At 41.7% G+C, this 22,307-nt stretch overlaps 1 protein-coding gene and 2 non-coding genes across 3 annotated transcripts; 1 reads left to right on the plus strand and 2 right to left on the minus strand.

Moving 5' to 3' along the window:
• Positions 1 to 6,668: 6,668 nt before the first annotated feature.
• Positions 6,669 to 22,083, minus strand: LOC112571769 (protein unc-93 homolog A-like). Its single transcript, XM_025251051.1, has 8 exons — positions 21,357 to 22,083; positions 12,646 to 12,898; positions 12,035 to 12,258; positions 11,728 to 11,878; positions 11,062 to 11,210; positions 10,592 to 10,735; positions 7,414 to 7,681; positions 6,669 to 6,987 (listed from the first exon to the last, which is right to left on the minus strand). Exons 1-8 carry the CDS (start codon positions 21,384 to 21,386, stop codon positions 6,677 to 6,679), a joined length of 1,530 nt encoding a protein of 509 aa, XP_025106836.1. The 5' UTR covers positions 21,387 to 22,083; the 3' UTR covers positions 6,669 to 6,676.
• LOC112553758 lies at positions 17,731 to 17,893 on the plus strand. Its single transcript, XR_003097102.1, has one exon. It is a non-coding gene; the product is annotated as a U1 spliceosomal RNA (small nuclear RNA).
• LOC112553787 lies at positions 18,397 to 18,515 on the minus strand. Its single transcript, XR_003097108.1, has one exon. It is a non-coding gene; the product is annotated as a 5S ribosomal RNA (ribosomal RNA).
• Positions 22,084 to 22,307: the final 224 nt, after the last annotated feature.

The raw sequence follows: 22,307 nt of genomic DNA on the forward strand, positions 1-22,307 counted from the left end.
GAGTAGCTGGCTGTCCTGAAAAACTTTAATCAGTTTGTGGTGTTAAATAGTTCTTCCAAGGGATGAATTTGTACTTGATTGTTAGTGTGTTAACCTTTCAAAAATAAACATTTTATTTATTTTGCTTAACTTGAAAATTAAAAAGTTAATTATTGATAAGTTGGAAACTATTTGAGCTACCAAAGTTTTCCATGTTCCAAGAGTGCCCCTCACACTTTTTATATTAAAGTTATATGAGTTTAAGAAATCTCGATAGGTAAGAAATAAACTAGTTACCATTATTAGTATATTTTCAAACAAAATTGTGTTTAAAAATGTTATTTCCTTTATTTTATTTTAAGTTATTAGTCGTTTTAAAATATATATAAATTTTTTCGTTTTAATTTGTGACTGTAATGACTAACCTAAACGAAGACCACGTCGTCCCAATACCGAAAGTCGGAACGACCATGGCCCAGGCTAAACGAATAGCTGATCCACAATTGTTTGATGTCATCCGAGTGTCTTCATGTACATTTAATACAAACATTAACTGAAGATGGCTTTTTTAATAGATTAGACAGAAAATCGCGTTTGTGAGCCAGTGTGAGAGTTGTTTCCTGAAGAGTATTGTCAAGTGGCCATTTTGGTTTAGTAAGATTGTGGCTGAACTTATTGGAGCAACGCATAGCTTGGAGTAAAATAGTAAATAGCTACTTGTGAACCACTAACGGTCTCCGCATCGTCTTCATTTTGCCATCTTGCTTGAAGTTTGTTGACTTTGCGGAACTGCGTGTACCTACTCGCTGAAACTTTTACTTTTTCAGCATTGTGGACCAGCATTGTGGCCCAAGATGTTTTTCATTTTCTGATCTGGGGCCTGTGCTTATTTGCAAGTTTAGTGGAAAAGATCGTGGACCTCTTGGCCTCGTCGACGTCGTCGATGATGAGTGTTACGTCACCGACTCGTGGTTTTATGTCGTCCTGCGCCATGTGTGTTGTGTTCGCTGCTTGAGTGACTGGATACTCAACTGTGTTGCCCTGAAACTTGAAATGAAGTATTCAGACAAATTTCTTCACCTCCCCTTGACTGTGGCAGACATGACATGTTGTTCTGCATAACTCCGTTGTTTCACTCTCGGTACGTCATGTTGAGCTTTCCTACAGTGAGGTTGTCCTGTCGAGTCTGCTAGTCTGCATGGATATTATTAAATGAAAGAATCGTGGACTTGAAATAGTAGAGTGCTTTATCCTGTTGCCTCGCCAAATGATTTTGTGATCTCGAATCCTATATGGTAAATTATAAACCATGTGAGTTTAAACAGCCTACCTCGTCATGTAGTTCTCAAAGTCAGCAACAGTGTGAGCAGTGCTGTCGTACAACCTTCTGATGTGTGGTTCAACGATAAAAACAAGAGCTAAACAAAAGGGAGACCAAACACCAAAGAGAGAACCAAAGAGGTCTAACATGGGCGAAATTACTATAGAAGCGTTCACAAAAATAGGAATGTGGTAATCAAGATAAAAGAAATAAACTTTCAAAGCTCTAATAGTTTTATTGCATAATCCGTCGACAAGTTACGGCGCCACGAAAACTGTTGTGAATGTCAGAGAGGAAAAGAGACATCCTAAGCCAAAAAAAAAAAAAAAAACCCAACCCTCTACAGCACTGAATCTGGGGGGAGTGCAGTTCACTGGTTGCAGTAAGAGGCCTCTTAGTGCCATCCTTCAGACTTAAATGAAACATAAATTTACACTCGCGACATCCCTGTTGTATCGCTGTCCTCTCTCCAGCCCTTATCGCAGCCCCACTCCCTCTTCTTGTCAATTTTTGTTCCTTTTACTTTGGAGGACAAGTTTCAAAATTCTTGACCAACTCGGCGAACAGTAGGTAAACGTCCCTACAAGAGGTATACGTGAAATGTTGTAGTAAATCATTTCGGGTGAAACGTTGACACCCACATTTTGTCGGTTGATTCTACCTTTCACGACTTCATTTGTCCTGATATTCATCCAGCTTAGTTTTACAGACGCAAATAAACGTTTGTTAACCACTCTTGTAAGTGTAGCAATAGCGTGCTGCTCCAGAGGTATCCTGGGATACATGATGGGTTTTTTTTTTTTTTTTTTTTTTTGCCCGCAAGATTTGGTTAAAGGAGACACTTCCGGGGAATAGTTGCTGGGGCTGCTCTACAAACGATGTTAAGCCCAATTCATCCTCTCTGCTGGGCAATGTTACTGGCACTGGTATCTCCGCTGCCTGGAGTCTTAGAAAATGAAACGGAAATGCAAGAAATATCCGAAGGTCAAACTCGTTATTTTGTTTTAATCACGTTTAGGTTTTACAATTGTAAACCCGTTATATTCATCTTCAGCATGCAGACATCGCTAGTCACCTGTACTCCGAGTCATGTAGTAGTCACACTATTGAATCATACTTCTTTCGAAATGAAAGATTTCAAACTAAATGTTCGTTTAAATGCTCGTGACTCTACTAGGTTGTTAGCGGCCACCTTGAGAGACACCCCTACCTGTCTTTCTAATTTGTTGGAAACCCACGACCGTCGCCCAGAAGACATTGATTCTCTTTTGGTCCTCTTCAAACGACCATTGAAGTCTGTCCTTCGCATGTTTTCTTGTGAAATCTAGCATTGGCAAATCTTTGTCCTTTGCCTTCTGCGCCGCATCTTCGTGTCCAGCGTTTGGCCCCGGTTCAACAACTCAGGGTCAACAATTTGTTTTAGTTTTCATACAACTGATCCCACAGCCATTATTAACTTACCATGTTCTATTGTTTCTTTGCTTGCATTGATACTATTAATATTATTATTTGTTTTATTATTATCTTTAATTATATCATAATAATTACACGTTATAATAAAAACATTTTCCAGGCTCCAGTTGACGGTTACCTTCATAAACGAAATTTGCTCAGGACTGCTGCTCTCATTTCTTGGGTCCTGAGTAAAGTGCTGCTATAAATATAATGAATGAACGACAGGTAGATGTGGCAGTTAAGTAGACTGTTTTATTGCTTCTTGTAAGCCACTGACCTTTACGCCATTCCTTGCAGCACTGAAATGAGAACAGGTCAAGAGCATCCTTGTGAATCATCTTCCTATACAACTTCGTAACCGAATACACTTTGTCGAATTTCTCACTGTACTTGGCGAATGTTTACACTACGGCCATAACAAAAATTGCCAAACATCTTTACGACCTTACTTGTCCGGTTAAGAGGGCCCTCAGAGAGTGAACAAATCCATGTGCGATGTCTTTTCTGCTGGTTGCAGGGGGGAGGGGAATAACGGGAAATAAAGAGAAGACAATGAAAAGTTGAAGAATGAAGTTCTGTTGTTTTGTTTTTTGCTTTTGTTTTTGCTGTTTCCAATGTAGTTTTCTTGTTTAGTTTTTTTTTTTTTTTAATGGCTATCATCCAATTAGCTGTACATCCAGTCCATAGCTACATCTCTAGGAAGAACCCTTAAGTTATGGATCCAGAGCAAGATGTCGCCACGGGTATCGATGCTATAATATTATTATTTCATGTGGTTGTTGTTTTCGAAGGTGGAATGTCCGAAACCTGGAAATGTTCCAAGTGTTGGACCACAAACTGGAAATCTTCATCAGCCTCTTGGTCAAATCCCTTGGAGCCGGTGACTCACTTAGCTGCTGAACAAACCCATACCTATCTTCCGTTGGTGGTGGTGGTGGTGGGGGGGGGGAGCAGAGAGAGTGATGTTATCAGAGAGGGTAAATCTACCATTAGTTTATACACAAAGATTAGTTTATACACAAAGTATTTCTAATGAAGTTTATGACTGGAAATTAATGCATTAAAATAATGGAATTCATCTCAAACCTACCCTGATTCGCACAGGAATAATTAATTTTGACTGTGCGGCAGAACAGGGTTTTTACCTCCTGGCAAAGCAAAAAAATATATATATAAATAACAAGAACTGTAAATCTAGAACGCACTGTGTAAAAGCCAGAAAAGACGAATACCTAGCTTAATTCAGCGCATGCGCGTCGTAAGTTATGTTCCGGTCCCTGAGCACATGGAGCTTGCGGTGCAGGCTGAGAGATGATATGGAAGTGAAAAGGAATGGAGATGCTGATTCTCACATAAGTTTTGACTGTCCAGCAACAAAAATATTTCGATTTTCTTAAATCTTAAAATGTGTCCCAAATCTCTCTTGACATACCATAAATTTATTTTCATGTAGAATCTTTCAACTCAAAAGAGTTCTTCATTTCAGGAAGCAAGTATAACACATAAGTATGGGACCACTGGGACCACTCTCTCTTTCCTTCTTTTCTCTCACTCTTACACACAAACACACACAAGGTGATTTACTGTGTTTTCCAAGTCACACCTGTAGCTACCCTAGTCTACGGACATTTCAACATCTATTGTTAATCACGTGTTTAATGAGTGTACTTGTTCTGATGATTTAGAGGAAAGAGACTATCCTGGCCGGTGACAAGGGTACTCATCTTCCCTTGATTTAAAAGTATTGTCTTAACATACTATATTATCATACAAAGTATACACATATTTCGACCCCACCTCGGACGTTTCTGCTTTCCACAAGTTGTACATCTTCTGAACAAGCGGCGCCACACCATAAATACTTCCATTAGCTTCTCTCTCTCTGCGCACGCACAGACAGGCAAACACACACGCGCGCGCGATTAACAGTGTTTTGTGTGTGTGTGTGTGTGTGTGATGTAGGTTATACATTTTCATTAAGTTTTTAATGGCATCTTTTTCTTCATGCGTCTGAGTTCGCATGCACTGGAAATCAGTCGTTCTCATGGGTATAAGCACGCACACACACATATACACGCACAGTCAATCATGCGTTTAACGAGGAGAAAGAAGTCCTTTCAACTTACCAGCTTGAGGGTAGGTGACGAGCTATCTGCATTTTGTGTTTTTTCTTGTCCAGAAGTTGACCTGTGCTTCTCATGATCCTTAGAATTATGTTCAACTGATTTCTGTTTTGTTTCGTCTTGTTTTTGTTTTTCTATTGACGAGCTTCATCTCTCATGCCTGTTACCATTAGTCAACTTCTTATTCACTCAAATTTCTTCATTTTGCCAGATAGCCCTACTGCAGTTTCTTTCTTCTCGTTAACCGTCGGAACAAACATATTTTACAGCCCTCCGGATAATATTATGCAGTGCACATCTAAGCTGTGAAAAATTCAGATTGTTTTTGGTTTTGCTTTTTTATTTTATTTTATTTTTTATGACACACTACAGTACAGCTTTACTTTAAGACGGCTCACGACACTATGACACATTTTACAAACAGGAAGAAGGGGATAGAGTTAGGTTTATTGTTAAGGTAATAAGGGGTTGGATCGATATATTGAAAGGTAAATTATTTTGGAAAGAAAATAATTTATTTTTCTTTCGAGCGTAAATTACCGACACAGAAGAACCAGTCGAGACGCGCTAAACAATTCTGTGCTAGTTTTTTCCTACAAAAGAGTTGTGTAGTGATGATAAACGATCAGAATACTGTACATCACACATTTATTAAGAAAATCATGTGACAGCGAAACAGTCTGAAGGTGTGTCAGCTTGCCGCCATAGCTAACCGGAAGTTCTTGCAACGAATATGGCTGACTGGTGATGTAATCTTTAGAATTGACCTGTGTGTTGGGGGTGCACCGCCACTGTCAGAGTAGTTCAATGCGATCCATTACGTATTTTATTATCATTATTATTACATATTTTACTTACACGACCACGCCAGCATGCACACAGATACACTCACAAACACGCACACACATACACTTACAGACATGCTATGCATGGAGTACAAATATCCTCTCTCGAGGTCGCGACATTTTAAAAAAGTCACAAGCAGTCACAGCACTCACTTCAATGTCATCTTGACAAGCCACAACTTGACAGTTTGAGGTCCCGCAAACATACACAACACGTGTCACAACCACATGGTGACCTACACACACCACCGTCACCTGCGTCCTGCCACAAATCCAGCAACACCTGCTTGGCCGAGGTCCAGAGGCTGGGAAGGAGAAGCAGAAAAAAAGACCCTACCCCACATGCCTGGTATGCATCGGAAAAACTAACAGGACTTGTATTCATTCCTCGCATTGATTTACCCAGGGAATAAATTGTTTTATCTTGAGTAACAAACCAGAGGGTATCATTCCCGGGTGATGTCAAGGGCAAAGTCACAAGCGTGTAGCCTAAAAATAAAGAATTATTTTATTTTAATATCTACAAAAATGCTAGGCGAACTTTATATATTCCTAACAAACGATGTTCCGCTTGTAAATACATGTATATATTTAGACAAAAAAAAATTGTCATTCGGAGACAAACTGATCAACGAGGGGATAAATCAAAGAGCACCACGCTGATCACGAGGTTGAGTATTTATGGCGACTATCAGTGGATAGAACTGGGTTAGCTTCTGTTGACTCTGATCAAACAAAATTTCTGCCATTTTTAGAAAGCATGGGCTGTCTTTGATAAATTATTGCGGGTAACAGATTTATTTAGGCTATCCAGGGAGTAAATGTCCTTCATGATTATGCGAGGAGATAGTAACAACAAGAGGTATAAGTGCAAATAAGACACTAGACCCGTTTTTCTCTTTGTGTCTCTTTATGATCGTGTACAAAATACACAACATTTCAAAGTTGTTTTTTTAAATATTATTTTTATTCAGTGACTGACTGTCAGAGTTACGTTTCCTGAGAGGACTCTTCTCCGACGCCCTAGTGTCGGCCAGCTCCACGACGATTGTCTTTTCTTTTGTCCTGTGTTTGGCGATCATCACTTCCACGGAAGTGTAACCACACAGTCCTAAGGCAGAAAATGCCAGGATGAAGTATATTCTCTCTCGTAGACATAGAAACCGCGCTAGGACGAATGTCAAGGTGAAGGCAGTGGCTTTGGAGGTGTGGTAGGCTGCAAAGGCCCCCGTCAGTTGGGTCGGAAACACCGTAGCAACCAGAGCTGCACGTGCAAAACGTTCATGATATTTTAAGACAATGACTGGAGTCTTTCTTAATTTTTTTACATTTTTCTTTCTTAACGCAAAAGACTATCAAACGCAATTTTTGTACAAACGGTAGACTACCAAGAAGACTCCATGTACTTCCATGAGCTCTCTCGTTATTTAAATAGTCAAGCGCCATGTGACGTCACTGACAGTTGACAATCATCGTCATTGATGATGTACATGTTGATTACTGCACTGCCATGACAGTGAACCCTATATCAACGACTAATGGTTTACACATCTTGTTGATGGAACAGAGGTACGTAACTGTGTGTGTATATGTATATTGTCATACTGTACAATAGGTTAAGCTCAAGTATCATGTGAAAAAGATTTGCCTTTAAAAGAAAAGCCAGGCTTGAGACGGTCTATTTACTTACAATAAAACTGCGCTTGGAAAATTCCTTCCGCGAACCCTGATACTGTGGGCAAGATGAAAAAAAGTCCCACGTCGGCACCTACAGGGTTCCACAGCAACATGGCCACCGCCACGCTCATGTCCGCCAGCGCCGCGGCAGGAAACAAGAGTTGTCGCCCGATGTAGCGCGCCAGGAAGTTAAGGCCCAGCGCCTGCGCAGCCGTCAAAACACCGAACGAGGCCATGACGTAGCCCACCCACTGGATACCCACGGAACAGCTGATGAAGGCCTGCAAAAATGGAAGACGTTGCTGATGACGTAGACAGGTGTATTAAAACAGACTTTTATTTACGTTCCTCCTTACCTGCAGGAAAACAACAACAACAACCTGTGAACCCAAACTGTGAAGACGCATCAAACTCAGGTCCATACAGTGTATAGAGCAGGGGTGGGCAAACTTTTTTGTTGCGAGGGCCGCATTGCTGGGTCATGACTAGTCCGAGGGCCGCACCTTGTAATTGAATACAAAAACGACGTAAAATCGCAATTGTAAACAAACGCATTTATTTAATAATGAGCACATGGAAATATGTAACATTGTAGAAATAATATAAAACCAGAAATGAACAATTAAGCACACACAATTTAATGAGAAAAATGTTTTTGAATACAATTTTGCTGAACAATTCTTTTTAAATTTGGCTCAAAATTACTGGTAGATACTCTCATAAACTGACTGCAAGTTTGCATCTGAAAGCAATGACCTGTTCTTTGACTTGTTTATATTCATGCAGGAAAAACTTTGCTCACAGATGTAACTTGACCAAATATTGAAAATAGCTGGGCAGCAAATACTCTTAAACAAGGAAATGATTTGTTGGAGAGGCACTTATAAAACTCAACCAGTGACAGGGAATAAACCTTTCCTTCAATGCATGATCTGATTTGAAGGTGTATCAGTTCAAGTTGTAATTCATCAGGTGCATCATCAACATGAACAGAAAAAGGACATGATAATATGTTGAATTTTTGATTCCATCTCCTTAAAATCCACAAATCTTCTTTGGAACTCTTCATTCAAACTGTCCAACTGTGCTCTAAATTTTACATGCAGGTGAGCAGGTACTTTGCCTTTGATAACAAAGAAAAATGTGTGAACTTCCCTTCACTTGCCTGCCTTGAAAATAAAGATAACATTCTTTGAAATGCTTGTATCTCTTTATACATGTCATGAGCCAATAAATCTTTCCCTTGCAGCATGACATTTAACTGGTTTAACTTTTCAAAGACATCAATAGCAAACATCAATTCACATTGCCACAAATCACTTTTCATTTTGGAAACAAAGTCACACTCCATTCCCTTAATGTCCAGAAACATCAGGATTTAATGCCGCAAGTCCCACACTCACTTTAACACTTTCCCAAGGCTCAGCCATCTGACGTTGTTGTGGTAGAGGACGTCTCCATGCTGAGCCTCTATATCCTCCAGTAGAGCTTTAAATTGTCTGTGATTTAGAGCTCTTGCTCGAATTGTATTGATTACACTTACTACAGGATCTATAATATGTTTCATATCAAGTGCTGCTTTGCATAAATGTTCCTGGTGAAGAATACAATGGAATGACCAGAGCACTTGATTTGGATTGTCTTGTTTTATTCTGTTTTCAAAAGTTTGACCATTCCTACATTTTTCCACGCATGGCCCTTGCACCATCAGTAGTAATACTAGCCAAGATGTTCCATTTCAAACCGCTGTCATCGACTGCTTTTAGAACACAATCACATATATCTTGGTCAGTTGTTGTGTCTTTCATGGACTCCATTGCTAGTAATTCTTGTGTGATTGTGAAATTTTCATCGACCCCACGAAGAAAAATTAGTAACTGGGCAGTATCCTGTATGTCTGTGCTCTCGTCCAGTGCTAATGAATAACACAAAAAACTTTTACTTGCATCCGTCAGCTGTTGTTTTAGTTCTTCACTAATCATTTCTACACGTCGAACAACAGTTCTCCTTGATAATGAAATATTCTCGAACTTGTTTTTCATTTCCGGACACATTATAGTTACGCAATCCACCATACATTGTTTTACGAATTCTCCATCTGAGAAAGGTCTGTTTTGCTTCGAAATTAAGTAAGACACTTTAAAACTTGCCTCCAGCGCAGTATCCTGATTCGATGAATGTTTTTTAAACAGAGATTGCTGCTTGTCCAGCTTTGAGACATATTCCAAAGCCTTTTTTCTTCTTTCTCCATCGGCCAGATTGCATCCAAAATCTCCGTGCTTTGTCTGATAATGACGCCGTAAATTGTATTCTTTCAGCACACCAACGGTATCTTGGCACAGTAAACATACTGCTTTCTGTTCAGAATAGGTGAAGAAATATTTGTGAGTCCATTCTTCATTAAAAACACGACCTTCGTTCTCAATTTTACGTTTTTTACCAGACATTTTTGCAGGAAATAACGGATCGAAATGATTGGCCAGCTACCTTCTTTCCACTCTCACTTCCACAACTCAAAGGCCTTGTACCACTCAAAACTACACTATTTATCCTGTCCCAGTCGAACGTTCCAGAAACCGTCCTTTGTCTGTTCCCACAACATGGTTACGCAAACGTAGTCTCAACCTTTATTTGCCCCCCTCCTCCACCCATGGGACCCGACTGTCCACGTGTCGAGGGTAACTGTGTGCGTGCGTAAGTACGCTGCGACGGTTTGTGTGTGAAGGTGGGTACGCACGCATACATCCCCCCACCCACACTGTCTGGTCATGACCTTCCTAAGTTGGTCAGGCCGCTTCGTAACTCAGGTGTAACAAAGGGTCCACTGGCTACCGGCGAGACAGTTCAAGGCCGGCCATTACGTACGCAGCAGGCGTGGGAAGGGACTAAGCGTAACATGTTTTCGGTAATATTTTTTTTTTGTTGCCAAAGGGCTTCTGCGGGCCGCAGAGAACCACTTGGCGGGCCGCATGCGGCCCGCGGGCCGCTATTTGCCCACCCCTGGTATAGAGTACTGTATTTGCGATCACATCATGTTTTCCCTTTTTTATTTTCTCTCTTTCTGTTCTTCCTTCGTTCGTTTTTGTTTGTTTGTTGTTGAATTTATTTTTATTCATTCATTCTTGAATTTATTTATTGTTAATTTCTTGCTTTACAATAAAAACAGGATAACACTTGCAACGACAACGAACTTGAGTGTACTCGGCGAACAGCAGGCCGCTATTCATTGCCTGGGCCATGAAAAATGGCAGGAGAAGCAACATCCGGGGCACCAGCATCATGGACAGGCAGCTTGTCACACTCGACCCCAACGTGTTCTCACCTGCCGACGTTTCCTGGGAAACACGCAGACAGCAGAACGTACACAGAAACAAACACTTCAACAAACTGCAGGAATCCATTTCATCAACACAAGCTGCAGCCTCCTCTCAAAACTCTGAACATTATATTAATTACCTATTTGTACAAAAGTTGATAACACCGTTCAATAAACTAAGGCAGCCTATTTGCTACTTTCATTCGCTCAAAACAAACAAACCATAATCATTCACGGCAAAAAAAAAGTCATTATATGTATCTATGTGAGCCTTACACCAAAACATATATTCATATACATTTTGTAGATTTTCAGAACTCAAAACCAAAGCTGCTTAACTCTTACCAGCCTCTTGTCAAGCCCCGGCAAAATGGCGGCTGTGAGCGCAAGACCCAGGATGTTACAAGCCAGGAATATCCCCAGCAGCAGGTACACGAGGCTCTGCTCCGGCTGCTCGATCTGCGTGCTGTTGGTCACCTGACCAGGACACACACCTAGGGTACACATGTTTCTATTTCAGAAAATTACTGCTGATGCACATTATGATAATATTTTATCACTGTCGTCGTCATCGCTTGACTGGCGTCCGATGACGACTATATATCCTGGTCCGCCGGAACTGATCATCGGCAGAGGTCTGTCTGCAGCGGTAGTAAGTCTTGTATAGCATGGTTAGTTGTTTGCCATCCAGTCTTTATTCTATGTCCGCCACGATGCTGACCCTGCCCTCTCCAAGTCTCCAAGGTGCCTTGAATGACAGTCTCAAGTTGTGTTGTGTCACGTGGCTAAACATATTTCTTCATATTAGGGACTGAATTTTACTTTTTCATTTCCATTTTCCCTTGTCATTTTCTTCACTTTTTGGGGAATTATTTTTGGGGTTGGTTGGTTTTGTAGTTGTTGTTTGCTTTAGAATGATGGATAATGAGGCAGAAGGTGGAAATATTAAACGCTGTTAAAAGCATTAACGTTAGAATTTCAAAGTTTTTTAAGCACTGCAACACAACTTACCAGCTCCACAGATGCGACCAGTGTTGTTCACTTCTGAGTAGTTTCCGCGCATGAGCACGAGGCTGGTGATGAGACTTCCGGTGATCTGGGTGGCTTCGTAACAGGCAAAGAAGATTCCGCTGAACTTGCTCAGCGCTTCGTGCGGTTCCATCTTGCAAGTGAAAGGTAAGGGGAAACAGTTTAGACCATGCTCCTCTAGTAGACTAAGGTGTGACTGTCACTCTATTTTGCTAAGTCTCTCACATGCGGGTGCCAGCCTATCCACCCAGCCACCCAGAAACATTTTCATCCCACTACCTACACGTACCTGGTGTGATTGAGCGTACGCCAGTCCACTTTCCGAGATGAAGAGGCCCTGTGCGGTCCACATGGGGCCCGCGATGGCTCCCAACAGAAGCGACGAAGTCAAAAGAGTGGGGAAAGTCGGGTAGAAATTGCTGAGGGTGTAGAGCGCGTGGAACACCCAGGCTAGCAGGAGGGTCCGCTTGGCACCCAGCAGCCTGATAACTAGAGGCGACATGGTGCCGCACACTGAAACAGCAATGATACATAATGATGATAGACAGAGGGTTGAAAAGAAAGAAGACCCCACAGACGCTTCGAGAATACCTAACGAAATAATTGTTCTGTCGCTTGGAACAAGTAATGCAACTGTTACACTAATGATGGAATCTTGAAAGTCGTTAGTTCATTTCTAATAATTTGGTGTAGTATGATAATAACAACCATGTCGTGGACCAATTAATCGTTACCATAGTAACTGTAAAGACTACTATAAGACTGACAGATGTAGTATGGTTACCGTATTTGCTTAGGCATGGTAACTGATGTATGGAATGAACAATACAAACCTGAAATACTAAACCAAGGAGAAAAGGTTTCCTGTGACACTCTAAACCGCACTGAAGCCTGACTTACCAATGATGGCACCGTACAAAGCGGCAAGAGAGGTGATGCCGAGGCCCTCCGCCTGGTTCAGACTACTTTGAAGGTTCTGGATGGCGAGGTTGGCTGTGTACACAAACAGAAAGGACAGAGACACGACTGCGCACGTGCGAACCGGCCTCTGAACTTGTGGGGCCTTCTGCGCATGCTCAAGGTACTGGTCGCTTGATGTCAACTTCCTGGAGGCGGGTGAGGCCCCGTTGTTCACTGCCTGTGTTTCGTCCATCTGATTGGCCAAATGTAGGGAATTCAAAAGAAAATAAGTGGAATATAATTTGTGCTAATGATGGGAATAGTAGGCTGCCAGGTGAATGGCTTAAGCATGAAAGTCTATCTTCTACCTATTGACCTATTCTAAAGACAAGCAAAAGTTATGTCAGACAAATCAGTAACAAAGCATTGTGTTTGTTCCGAATATCAAATGTCTGATTCTCCACCAGCAAGTCAGTCTTAAGACATCCCTCCCTTCGCCACCACTGGCATAAAACAAGGCGAAGGTCACTGTCAACATGAATGAGTTATCGTCATCAGAAGTGGTCATCGTGAAGTTTGACAGTGTGGCCTGTGTCGATAAGCTATATACAGGTCACAAAGATCCAACCACAGTGCATGTAGCTCAGCACTCGCCAACAGGACTGAAGACTGACAAATCAGCGTTCTTTGTGAAATTTGGAGATGCTGGTCAAACGGACGCTGCTGTACTTGTCATGGCACGACTAATGTTGGTGGTGCTGGCACAGCAGGGCCAAGCACCCGATGATCTTACCCTTCATTTTTCCTACAATGCCCCTGAGAACACCCCAAATGGCACGATCCTTTTTAACTTCACGGCCAGATATACTGACCATCGTCGATATGTTACTATGACATCTGCTTCCCAGCAATACGTTACAGTTACAGTAGAGCTAGTCACAGGATCCGACGGTATGTGAAATGTCAGACTAAACACCAAAGTCGACAGAGAGAAACAAGATTAAATATGGCTGAATTTCGACATTCAAGGTGATGTTGTTCTTCAAGTCAGCACCACGTTGTATGTCAATGATGTCAATGACAGCCCTTCCAAGTTTGAGAAACTTTTCTATGCTGCTGATGTTAACGAGAGCACGCGTGTGTGAACAACTGTCTCCGCTAAAATCAAAACAACAGACCCGGACGAGGGCATAGGCCACACAGTTTCATACAACATGACTTGTTTTACATTCTTTATTTTGTTTTTTTTGTTTTTTTACTGCGCAAAGAGCATTCGTATGAATGGACACCTGCGTGTTATAAATTCATCATCATTCTACCAGCTGTGACCTCGTTAGCGGGACATAACCCTGGATCTCTAAGCAAGGGAGGTAACTTTAGTATGCTCCTGGTGCGAAAATCGCAGTTATCTAAACTTTTATGGTTTTACCTCAATTTCAGAACATTAAACACAAGCTCAATGCAAAACTTGCAAATTAAATAACAGACATCATTGAGAAATGCACATTATTTACAAAAAAGGAGCTTGCACTAACTGAGCAACAATGACTAAAGAAAAAAATATGCAAGATGTCTTAGATCCCCACTGAATAGCCCACAAATACTTTGGTACGGTCGGTGGATTCACCCATCAGAGGCAAACTCGACCCTAATCGTGCGCCTGCAGAAGTAGTCATTTCAAAGATGGAGAAATGTCAGCGCGCAGGGAAGTCTGGGCAAACTTTGCATGCCGGTAACCCTCGGGTTACAGTTGTTAATGTCCGTCGCTCTCAACCGGGGAAGTGATGGAATAAACTAATCTGGAAACAAGAAGATTAGATCCGAAGGCTGTATTGCGAAGCAGCTAATCTGACTAGTGATTACTGATGCATCGCATATGTAAGGTGAATGTCCATGACAAATTTGTTGTTTGCACACGTAAAATGAATACTTACAACACCTACACTTGCAAATGAATATTTGCCTTAATTTAATATATGTATATAGAGCACACACACATGAGCACATACACCATCCCCTTACATGTAACACATGCAGGGCAATGCCCTCTCCTCGCAAAAAAATGTTAAATACCCGCGGACATAATTTGAACCCTCGTGCTTCAAAGTATTAAGATGGGTGTAGCGGCTGCAAACATAAGAAACATTTGGCTATTCAACGAGCCGTGCGTTCCAGTACGAGATGGAGGCATATGCGCTAGGGTACGTCGTCTTAGGAAGTGGCATAGATAGGCTTCCTCACAGCGTTAACATTGTCCACCAGTGGTGCAGTGGGACTAATGCGATGTAAATGTTATTAATAATCTACCTTTAACCGCTTGTAAGGTGGAAAAATTCGGGGAGGGATGACCAGTGTAAAAAGACGATGCTGCATTTATTGACCTGCCTACGGATTTGGGTACTATAATTTCGTACAATCCAAATGCTTATAAATTCCAGGCCAGAGGAGTATCCGGGTGGCTCAACTTTAAAGAAATGAATGAAGACCGCTTAGCGGGCATTGGTGCTGAAGATATTACTGATCTGATTAGATAAATAAGAGTTTGCACTTCAGTGAAAAGTGAGCTGCCCGTTCTTCCTGTTTACGACACGCGGGCTCCTCAGGTGCGAGTCATAGTTGTTGCCTGAGCGAGATTACCGCGCGCATAGCGGTGCGCAGCCACGTATATCAAGAGTTGATGAACTACGTTACAGAGGTCGGCGGCCTCGTTTAGTGGTGTTAGGAACATAACCCCTGGATCTCTAAGCAAGGGAGGTAGCTTTAGTATGCTCCTGGTACGAAGATCGCAGTTATCTAAACGTTTATGATTTTACTTCAATTTCAGAATATTAAACACAAGCTTAAATGCAAAAATTGCAAATTGAATAACAGACATACTTGAGAAACGCACATTATTTACAAAAAAGAGCTTGCACTAACTGAGCAACAATGGTGAAAGATAAAAAAGTTATAAATATAAGATGTCTTAGACCACCACTGAATAGCCCATAAATAGTTTTGTAGGGTCTGTGGATTCCCCGGTCAGTAACATTAGTACCGGGCTCCTAAAGTGAGTTCGGTGACAGAGTCAGCTGTGTAGGACAGTTGCATGGGGACAGGCTGGAGGAAGTGTTCTGTATCTCTCAACAGCCCTTCTACCAGCAGCTCCCCATGTGGTCCAGATTCATAAATTTCGGGCAGCACTTCTTCAGCAAAATAAGGACGTTGTTTTTATTTCGGCTTTTGGTCATGCTGGTATCCAATCAATGTTCGAGCAGACCAGGGTGCCAGGGCTGCATGTGAACAAACGAACGAACGCACAAATTTATTTGACTCAGGCCACATGGCCTCAACATTCAGGTGATGAGCACAGCTTGTACAATATCATGAGGCCTAACCACTTCGGTATAGTATGTCGTAATATCGTATCATGGACAATGACATAAAATAATACAGAATAATTAAACAATACCACTTTGAACTTTACGACGTTTAAAGCAATAGTACAGGTATCTGGCAAGACAGTTAAGGTGTGAGGCATCATTAAAACAAAAGATTAATTGTAAAATATGATGGTTGGGTTCTATATTGAATTGGCAAAATGTAAGTCTCAGGTCCTCTAAAAGATGGCAATGGAAAAGATGTATTTCATCGTCTTGGCGCTGTCTGACAGTGGGGCATTTGAGGTCTGGCTCTGTAGTAGTCACGTATCTGTACCTATGAGTTTTCAGGTCAGAAATTCCCATACGGAATCTAATTAGGGAATCTCTCAGAATCTTATTTTTAACAATATGCAGATAAGGTTCTATCTGTAAACTTGGTTTTAAAGTTGCATAAACGGTAAACCTAGAACTGTCTGCAACATGTTGATGGGCCAGGGCTGCATGTGAGTACCCTGGTAAACTTCAATCACTTATTTCATCACACTGCAAATCTTTATTTTCGGCCTACATGCAGTCTTTATGGCAACGCCACTGGGACACTCTGGGCCAAAACAAGTTCTATGCCACCCTTCCTTGCCTATCCCACCGCCTACCTTCTTGCCGCCCTACGAGAGGGGAGGAGTTAGTTCAAGGACACCTCTTACGCGGTGAACCGCCACCTGTTTGTCCATGGTGTAGGAAAATTTTAATGTTCTACACTTTTTGATTATCTGTCCGAAGCTTCAGACCATTCGTTGTCAATTTTTTACAGAAAAATCTTTATTTTCCTTATTTAGGTCCGTCCCATCGGCAGCAATCTTTTCCTTTTTAAAGAGGATAGAGCTCTACCATCAAATTAAAAATTTTTATATCCTGATAGTTCTGTTTTGTTTTTGGTGTGATAGTAACCTTTTTGGGCTTCAACACCCCTTTTAATGCTTTCCCACCCTTTTTTACATTTTAGTTACTTATTATGTTGGCCTTTAAAAATATATCATGTTTATAAGAATTAGGAAGTTTTTATTCCAAAACCTTTAAAGTTACAACTACTTTTTGCCGTGATATAGCAATAGTTGCTAGCACGGCATAAAACACAAACAAACAAAGAAACTGCCAATGATCTCCTGTGACATCTGCGAGAAATGGTATCATTGCCAGTGCATGAAGCAAGAGAGAGAGAGACTGTAGCGGAGATAATTACGAGTGATGTTACTGATAGTGAATGAAATTGTAAAACGCATGTTGATGCCTAATGTTACATGCTAGAGCTGCTTGACAATGGGAAAGTAAACTAAGAATTTGGAATTCCATCTGAAATATGGCTTTATTGCTGAATCTGGGTAAATAAGGGCATCACATCAAATACTTTTCCCTAGGCTCTTGCTAGAAAAGAGTATATAGTCAGACATCAAATGTGGGAATTGATAGAAATAGCTTTGAACATAAGGGACAAAACATTACAGGACACACGAAATAAAATAGCATTGTCAAAAGCAAAATTATACAACTCACAATATGCTTTGAGCTGTTTTGATAAATAAACCCAAGAAAATGTTTACTAATCCATCGGAAGTTTGAACACACCCAGAGCTTTCAATCTGTTTAACTGTGTAACCAAACACCTGGCCATGGTGCGCATGCGTCACTAAATGGCCACGCATGCGCAGACTTTACCCAGAGGTCTAGAACTGCCCGGAGGTTTCGATCCACCTTGATCAGCAAGGTCCTCCCAGGCCGAGGCCTGTCCATTGCACTGCGGGTGGGTTGACCCCTGCGATCACCCCAAATGTGGGTGACTCGAGTGCGTAATTTATGCGTAAGGGGGACTGTGCTCGCGCTATCCCCTTAAAAAAACCAACTGAATAAAAGTCTTGAGAACCTGCTAATGTCTTCTTGACATCGTTTTCCCACACAGGTGGTAGCCTGACATATTTGCTACTCGTATAATTGATGTCACCTGTGACTAAGGCGGCCTTGTTAAGGTGAACAGTCTGCCTGTGCAATCATGCAGCCCTGTTCATAATTCATGTATATTAAGATACTACATGTATCAGCACCGGCTTTCTTAGCGCTTCCTACCTGCACCGCCAGAAGCAAATCAAATCTAAACACGTGTGCAGTCGTCTACCAAACCTAAAGTGGATGATGATCATTTCAATACATTACCATAAAGGTAACAAAAAAGAATAAAAAAGAGTATTAAAAAAGGAGAAGAGGAATATTTCAAAATAAATGGTTTACATACAGCATCCAAAATGTGCTTGGCAATTAAGATTGGGGCAAGATTTAAAAGTTGATGACACTATACAAAAAACTATGAAATCAATGCAAGAAAGAAAAGCAAAATGTTCGCCTACAGCACCCGGTGTTCCCAGGCGCTCTCCCATCCAAGTACTAACCGGGCCCGACGTTGCTTAACTTCGGTGATCGGACGAGAACCGGTGTATTCAACGTGGTATGTCCGTAGGTGATGGATGAGGGTAGAGAAAACTTTATGAAAGAACCGTACACTGACAGATTCGCGAAAGCTCTAATGAAAAGCTATACCTGCACCAGCTCAACGAAACAACCCCCAGAGCCAAGATACACAGAAAGTCACGTGCACAACTTTTCACGATCGAGAATACTTGCATTAACGGATTTTTTAAGAAAGAAGAAAAAGCACAGGAAAATAAAATAACATAAATCAAACGATACAACCCAATCTCTTGTGCCAAACCTAGAGTGCAAAATAATTCACACACACAAATACAACATGCAGTGGCAGGTAGTGTATTTGATTTTCTGTGATTATTCTGTGTGCTAAACGCTCCGTGAATGTCCACAAGTTCTCCCTCGATACAAGTGAAATCTGACAAAACCGAAAATATTTTGGAAATTGTCAAATATTTTATCTACCGTTAATGCTTTAAATAGACCAAGGAATAAATAGTAAGATAAATAATTCATTTCACTTTAAAAAAAAACACCATTTTCTTTACCGCCCATATAAGATTTGAGGAACTACAGCTGAGACCTCGTTAGCGGGACATAACCCTGTATCTCTAAGCAAGGGAGGTAGCTGTAGTATGCTGGTGCGAAGATCGCAGTTAAATAAACTTTTATGGTTTTACTTCAATTTCAGAACATTAAACACAAGCTTAATGCAAAAATTGCAAATTAAATAACAGACATCCTTGAGAAATGCACGCTATTAAAAAAAAAATAGAGTTTGCACTAACTGCGTAATAATGACAATTGAAAAAAAATGGCTATAAATAAAGGTGTCTTAGATCACCACTGAATAGCCCACAACTAGTTTGGTAGGGTCGGTGGATTCACGCTTCAACGTTACTCTTCACTGGCGCATAACTGGAACTGGCCCTAGATCAGAGAACACAACTTTCTCGTCTGGGAAGGTGACGGCATGTGATTCTTTCTTGGAAACAAGAATAGATCACAAGTCTACATCCTAAAAGCTGCTAGCTGGGCTGTTGTTTACTTATGCGCCACAGATCTTAATAAAATTTGATAATTTCAATACATTACCATAAAGGTAACAAAAAGAACAAAAAACTAATATCCTAATTAACTAAAAAAATAATAAAAGAGGACGAGGAATATTTCAAAATTAAATGGTTTACCTACAGTACCCAAAAAATGCTTGGAAATCAAGATGGGGGCAAGTTGATGACACTATACAAAAAACTATGAAATCAATGCAAGAAAGAAAAGCAAAATGTTCGCCTACAGCACCCGGTGTATCAAAGTACTAACCGGGCTGACTTTGCTTAATGTCGGTGATCGGACGAGAACCTGTGTGTTCAACGTGGTATGGCCGTAGGCGAAAATGTGATGTAAAGAAAACTTTATAAAAGAAATGCACACTCACTGACAACGTGAAGGCTCTGCGACTGACTACAGAATTTCATGTGCACCAACTCCACGAGACACAGAGCTAAGTTGTAGTACCCCGCTTCATAGAAGAAAATCCCCAGAGTGAGGAACGTTACGTCAACCTTTCTTTAAAAGAAAAGAAAAAAAAAAAGAGAGGAAACATATCCACTGATCCGGGCCTTCGATCTTTACAGCCGATGGCCCGGGTACACCAGACCCCCTGTTCGGCTGTTCCTACCCCCTCTTGTCAGGCTTGTGTATGCGTGTGTAGCGAAGTGTTTTGTGTGTGTGTGTGAGAGCGTGGTATACCTAACTTTTCTCTTGCCGTTCACAGATTGCGATAAGCATCCAAACTATGTTGTTGAGATATTTATTTTCAATTCGTGCATGCTCCACTCAAAAGGTGTCGACTCAGCAAGCCTTGGCATCAGCTTCAGGAGGTAACTGCATGTAGGCCCAATAGTGGTTGGTAACCTTTGTTGTGTAAAAACTGCAGGAACATGAACAAAGGGAATATGCAATTTTCACATATTTACCTTTGGAAAAAAACTTCAGGAAAATTGCACGATGTTGTTCGACATGTATCTTACTACAGAGTGAGACTCCACGTGGTATGCAGGCCCGCTCGGTCGCATACCTTTACAATAAAAGATTGGCGGGGCCAATAACACTGACTACACTTGTACGTATTGAGAATTACACAGGCGGGCAGATTGATAGACACACGCACACCCATACACATAACAGACAAGCAAACTACCCAACCTCTCCGATGTTGCTGCATAAAAACCCGTATAAAACACGGACGAGGGTTTGACGATATGCAGAAAAGGTTTTCTATAACCGTTCCGTAGGGAAAAAAAAAAAAAACCTTCGTCAAACGTTCAACAACCCAGTTATGGCCTATACTATCCTTTATTGTCGTAGTTCACTTTATACCCCTTATAGTCCTCCCACCACCCACCTCTTACTCAGGTGCTCGGACCCATGTAACCTGCTGGCTGGCAGCCAACGTGTCACATCTGTTTGATCACCGATGACCTGACTTTGACCATCGATTGCACTCTACTGTTAATGTTGTCTAGTCATGGAGACATACTACCAACTGAACTGTCGGTTTTTTGTCTCGCTGTCGAACTCCAAAAATTTCTCAGCCATCTATTACAAGTGATGTTTATTTAGAATATTTTGTTTACAAATCTATTCCCCTCCTTTCGATGACTTTCATCAGAATTAATAAATTTTGGACTATTTAATGTTGCTGTATACTGACTGAAAATCAGACTTGAAAAACATTAACACCGTTACCACCCCACCCCCACCCCCGTGTCAGTGAGAAAGAAAAAGAACAAAGACTCCGCTTCTAATGTTTGGAATGTTACCGCGCGACACTCAACAAAACCTCTCTCGCCATTGTCCTCGTTCAAAAAATACCTTAGGTCTGCTTGACAGCTCCTGGACCATCAGCCAAGCGTGTCTGTGCCTCGAGTGCACTCGATGACCCGAAGCTCTTCTCTTGAGGACACTCCGTAACCTCACGAGTAACTGCTCACCTGAGACGTCCTTGACCTTGGTGAGGGCTACTTTTTTTTCTCTCTCTCCTTCCCACTTTTGATATCGTCGTTGATGTCAAGGGCCCTGTCGCCAGGCTGGAGACCAGCGATGAACAAAAGGCGTGCCTGGGTAACCTGACTGCCGGCCACGGAGCTACATCCGTGCTGCTGAAGGGTCGAGCCGGCGCGTGTCGATAGCGTGTCAATTGCAGTGTCAAAGGTCGGCCCGAGACCAGACGACACTTGACGCGAAGGCCGGTGCGAGCGAGTGTGTTTCCAGGGCGACGAACGACAGCGGTTTCTTCTGTACCGATTGTCCGCCAGCCTTCAGCTTTGTTGTACACGCAACACACCGTCACTCAGTATCCGAGTTTTTCCTTCTTACATTCTCCTACATCCGGTTACATGACTCAGCTATTTGGCGCCTGCAGTCCATTGTTGACTGTGTCTGCGCATGCGCATGTCCTGTAAGTGTTTGACGTGTACTTCGCTCGCTTCGTGTCTGCTCCTTCTAATTATTATTACAAGAGGCCGAGGGTTAGACTGCAGACCAGTAAAACAGAAAAAGCCAACAGACATTTAGTTCAAGTTCAGTTCCAAGGCCACCAATCTCTCGCGCTGTAGCCACGGAGATGAGACATCGCAACGAGGTGATAACAAATATCTCGGCCTTTCGCGACGATCTTCCTGATAACCAACGAACTTTTCGTCGAGCGGTCGTCGACTGTTTCTCGAGGAGGTCTACTGGGTGGTAATAGCAGTTTAGAATGGGAATGAAACAGGGTGCTGTGCATCACCAGAGAAATAGCATGTACGTGTTGTCTATTCATGC

The sequence above is a fragment of the Pomacea canaliculata genome, linkage group LG1 (assembly GCF_003073045.1).
Source record: "Pomacea canaliculata isolate SZHN2017 linkage group LG1, ASM307304v1, whole genome shotgun sequence".
Taxonomy (NCBI): domain Eukaryota; kingdom Metazoa; phylum Mollusca; class Gastropoda; order Architaenioglossa; family Ampullariidae; genus Pomacea; species Pomacea canaliculata.

Bases quoted from the DNA above. Each gene is read 5' to 3' on its own strand.
- LOC112571769 (XM_025251051.1), bottom strand. From the start codon at position 21,386: ATGGTCCAGGAGCTGTCAAGCAGACCTAAG. The intron at 11,211-11,727 runs GTAAGTTGTGTT...TGTGTACCCTAG, and splicing joins TGGTCGCATCTGTGGAGCTG to GTGTGTGTCCTGGTCAGGTG. The intron at 6,988-7,413 runs GTAAGTAAATAG...TTGCACGTGCAG, and splicing joins TTTCCAAGCGCAGTTTTATT to CTCTGGTTGCTACGGTGTTT.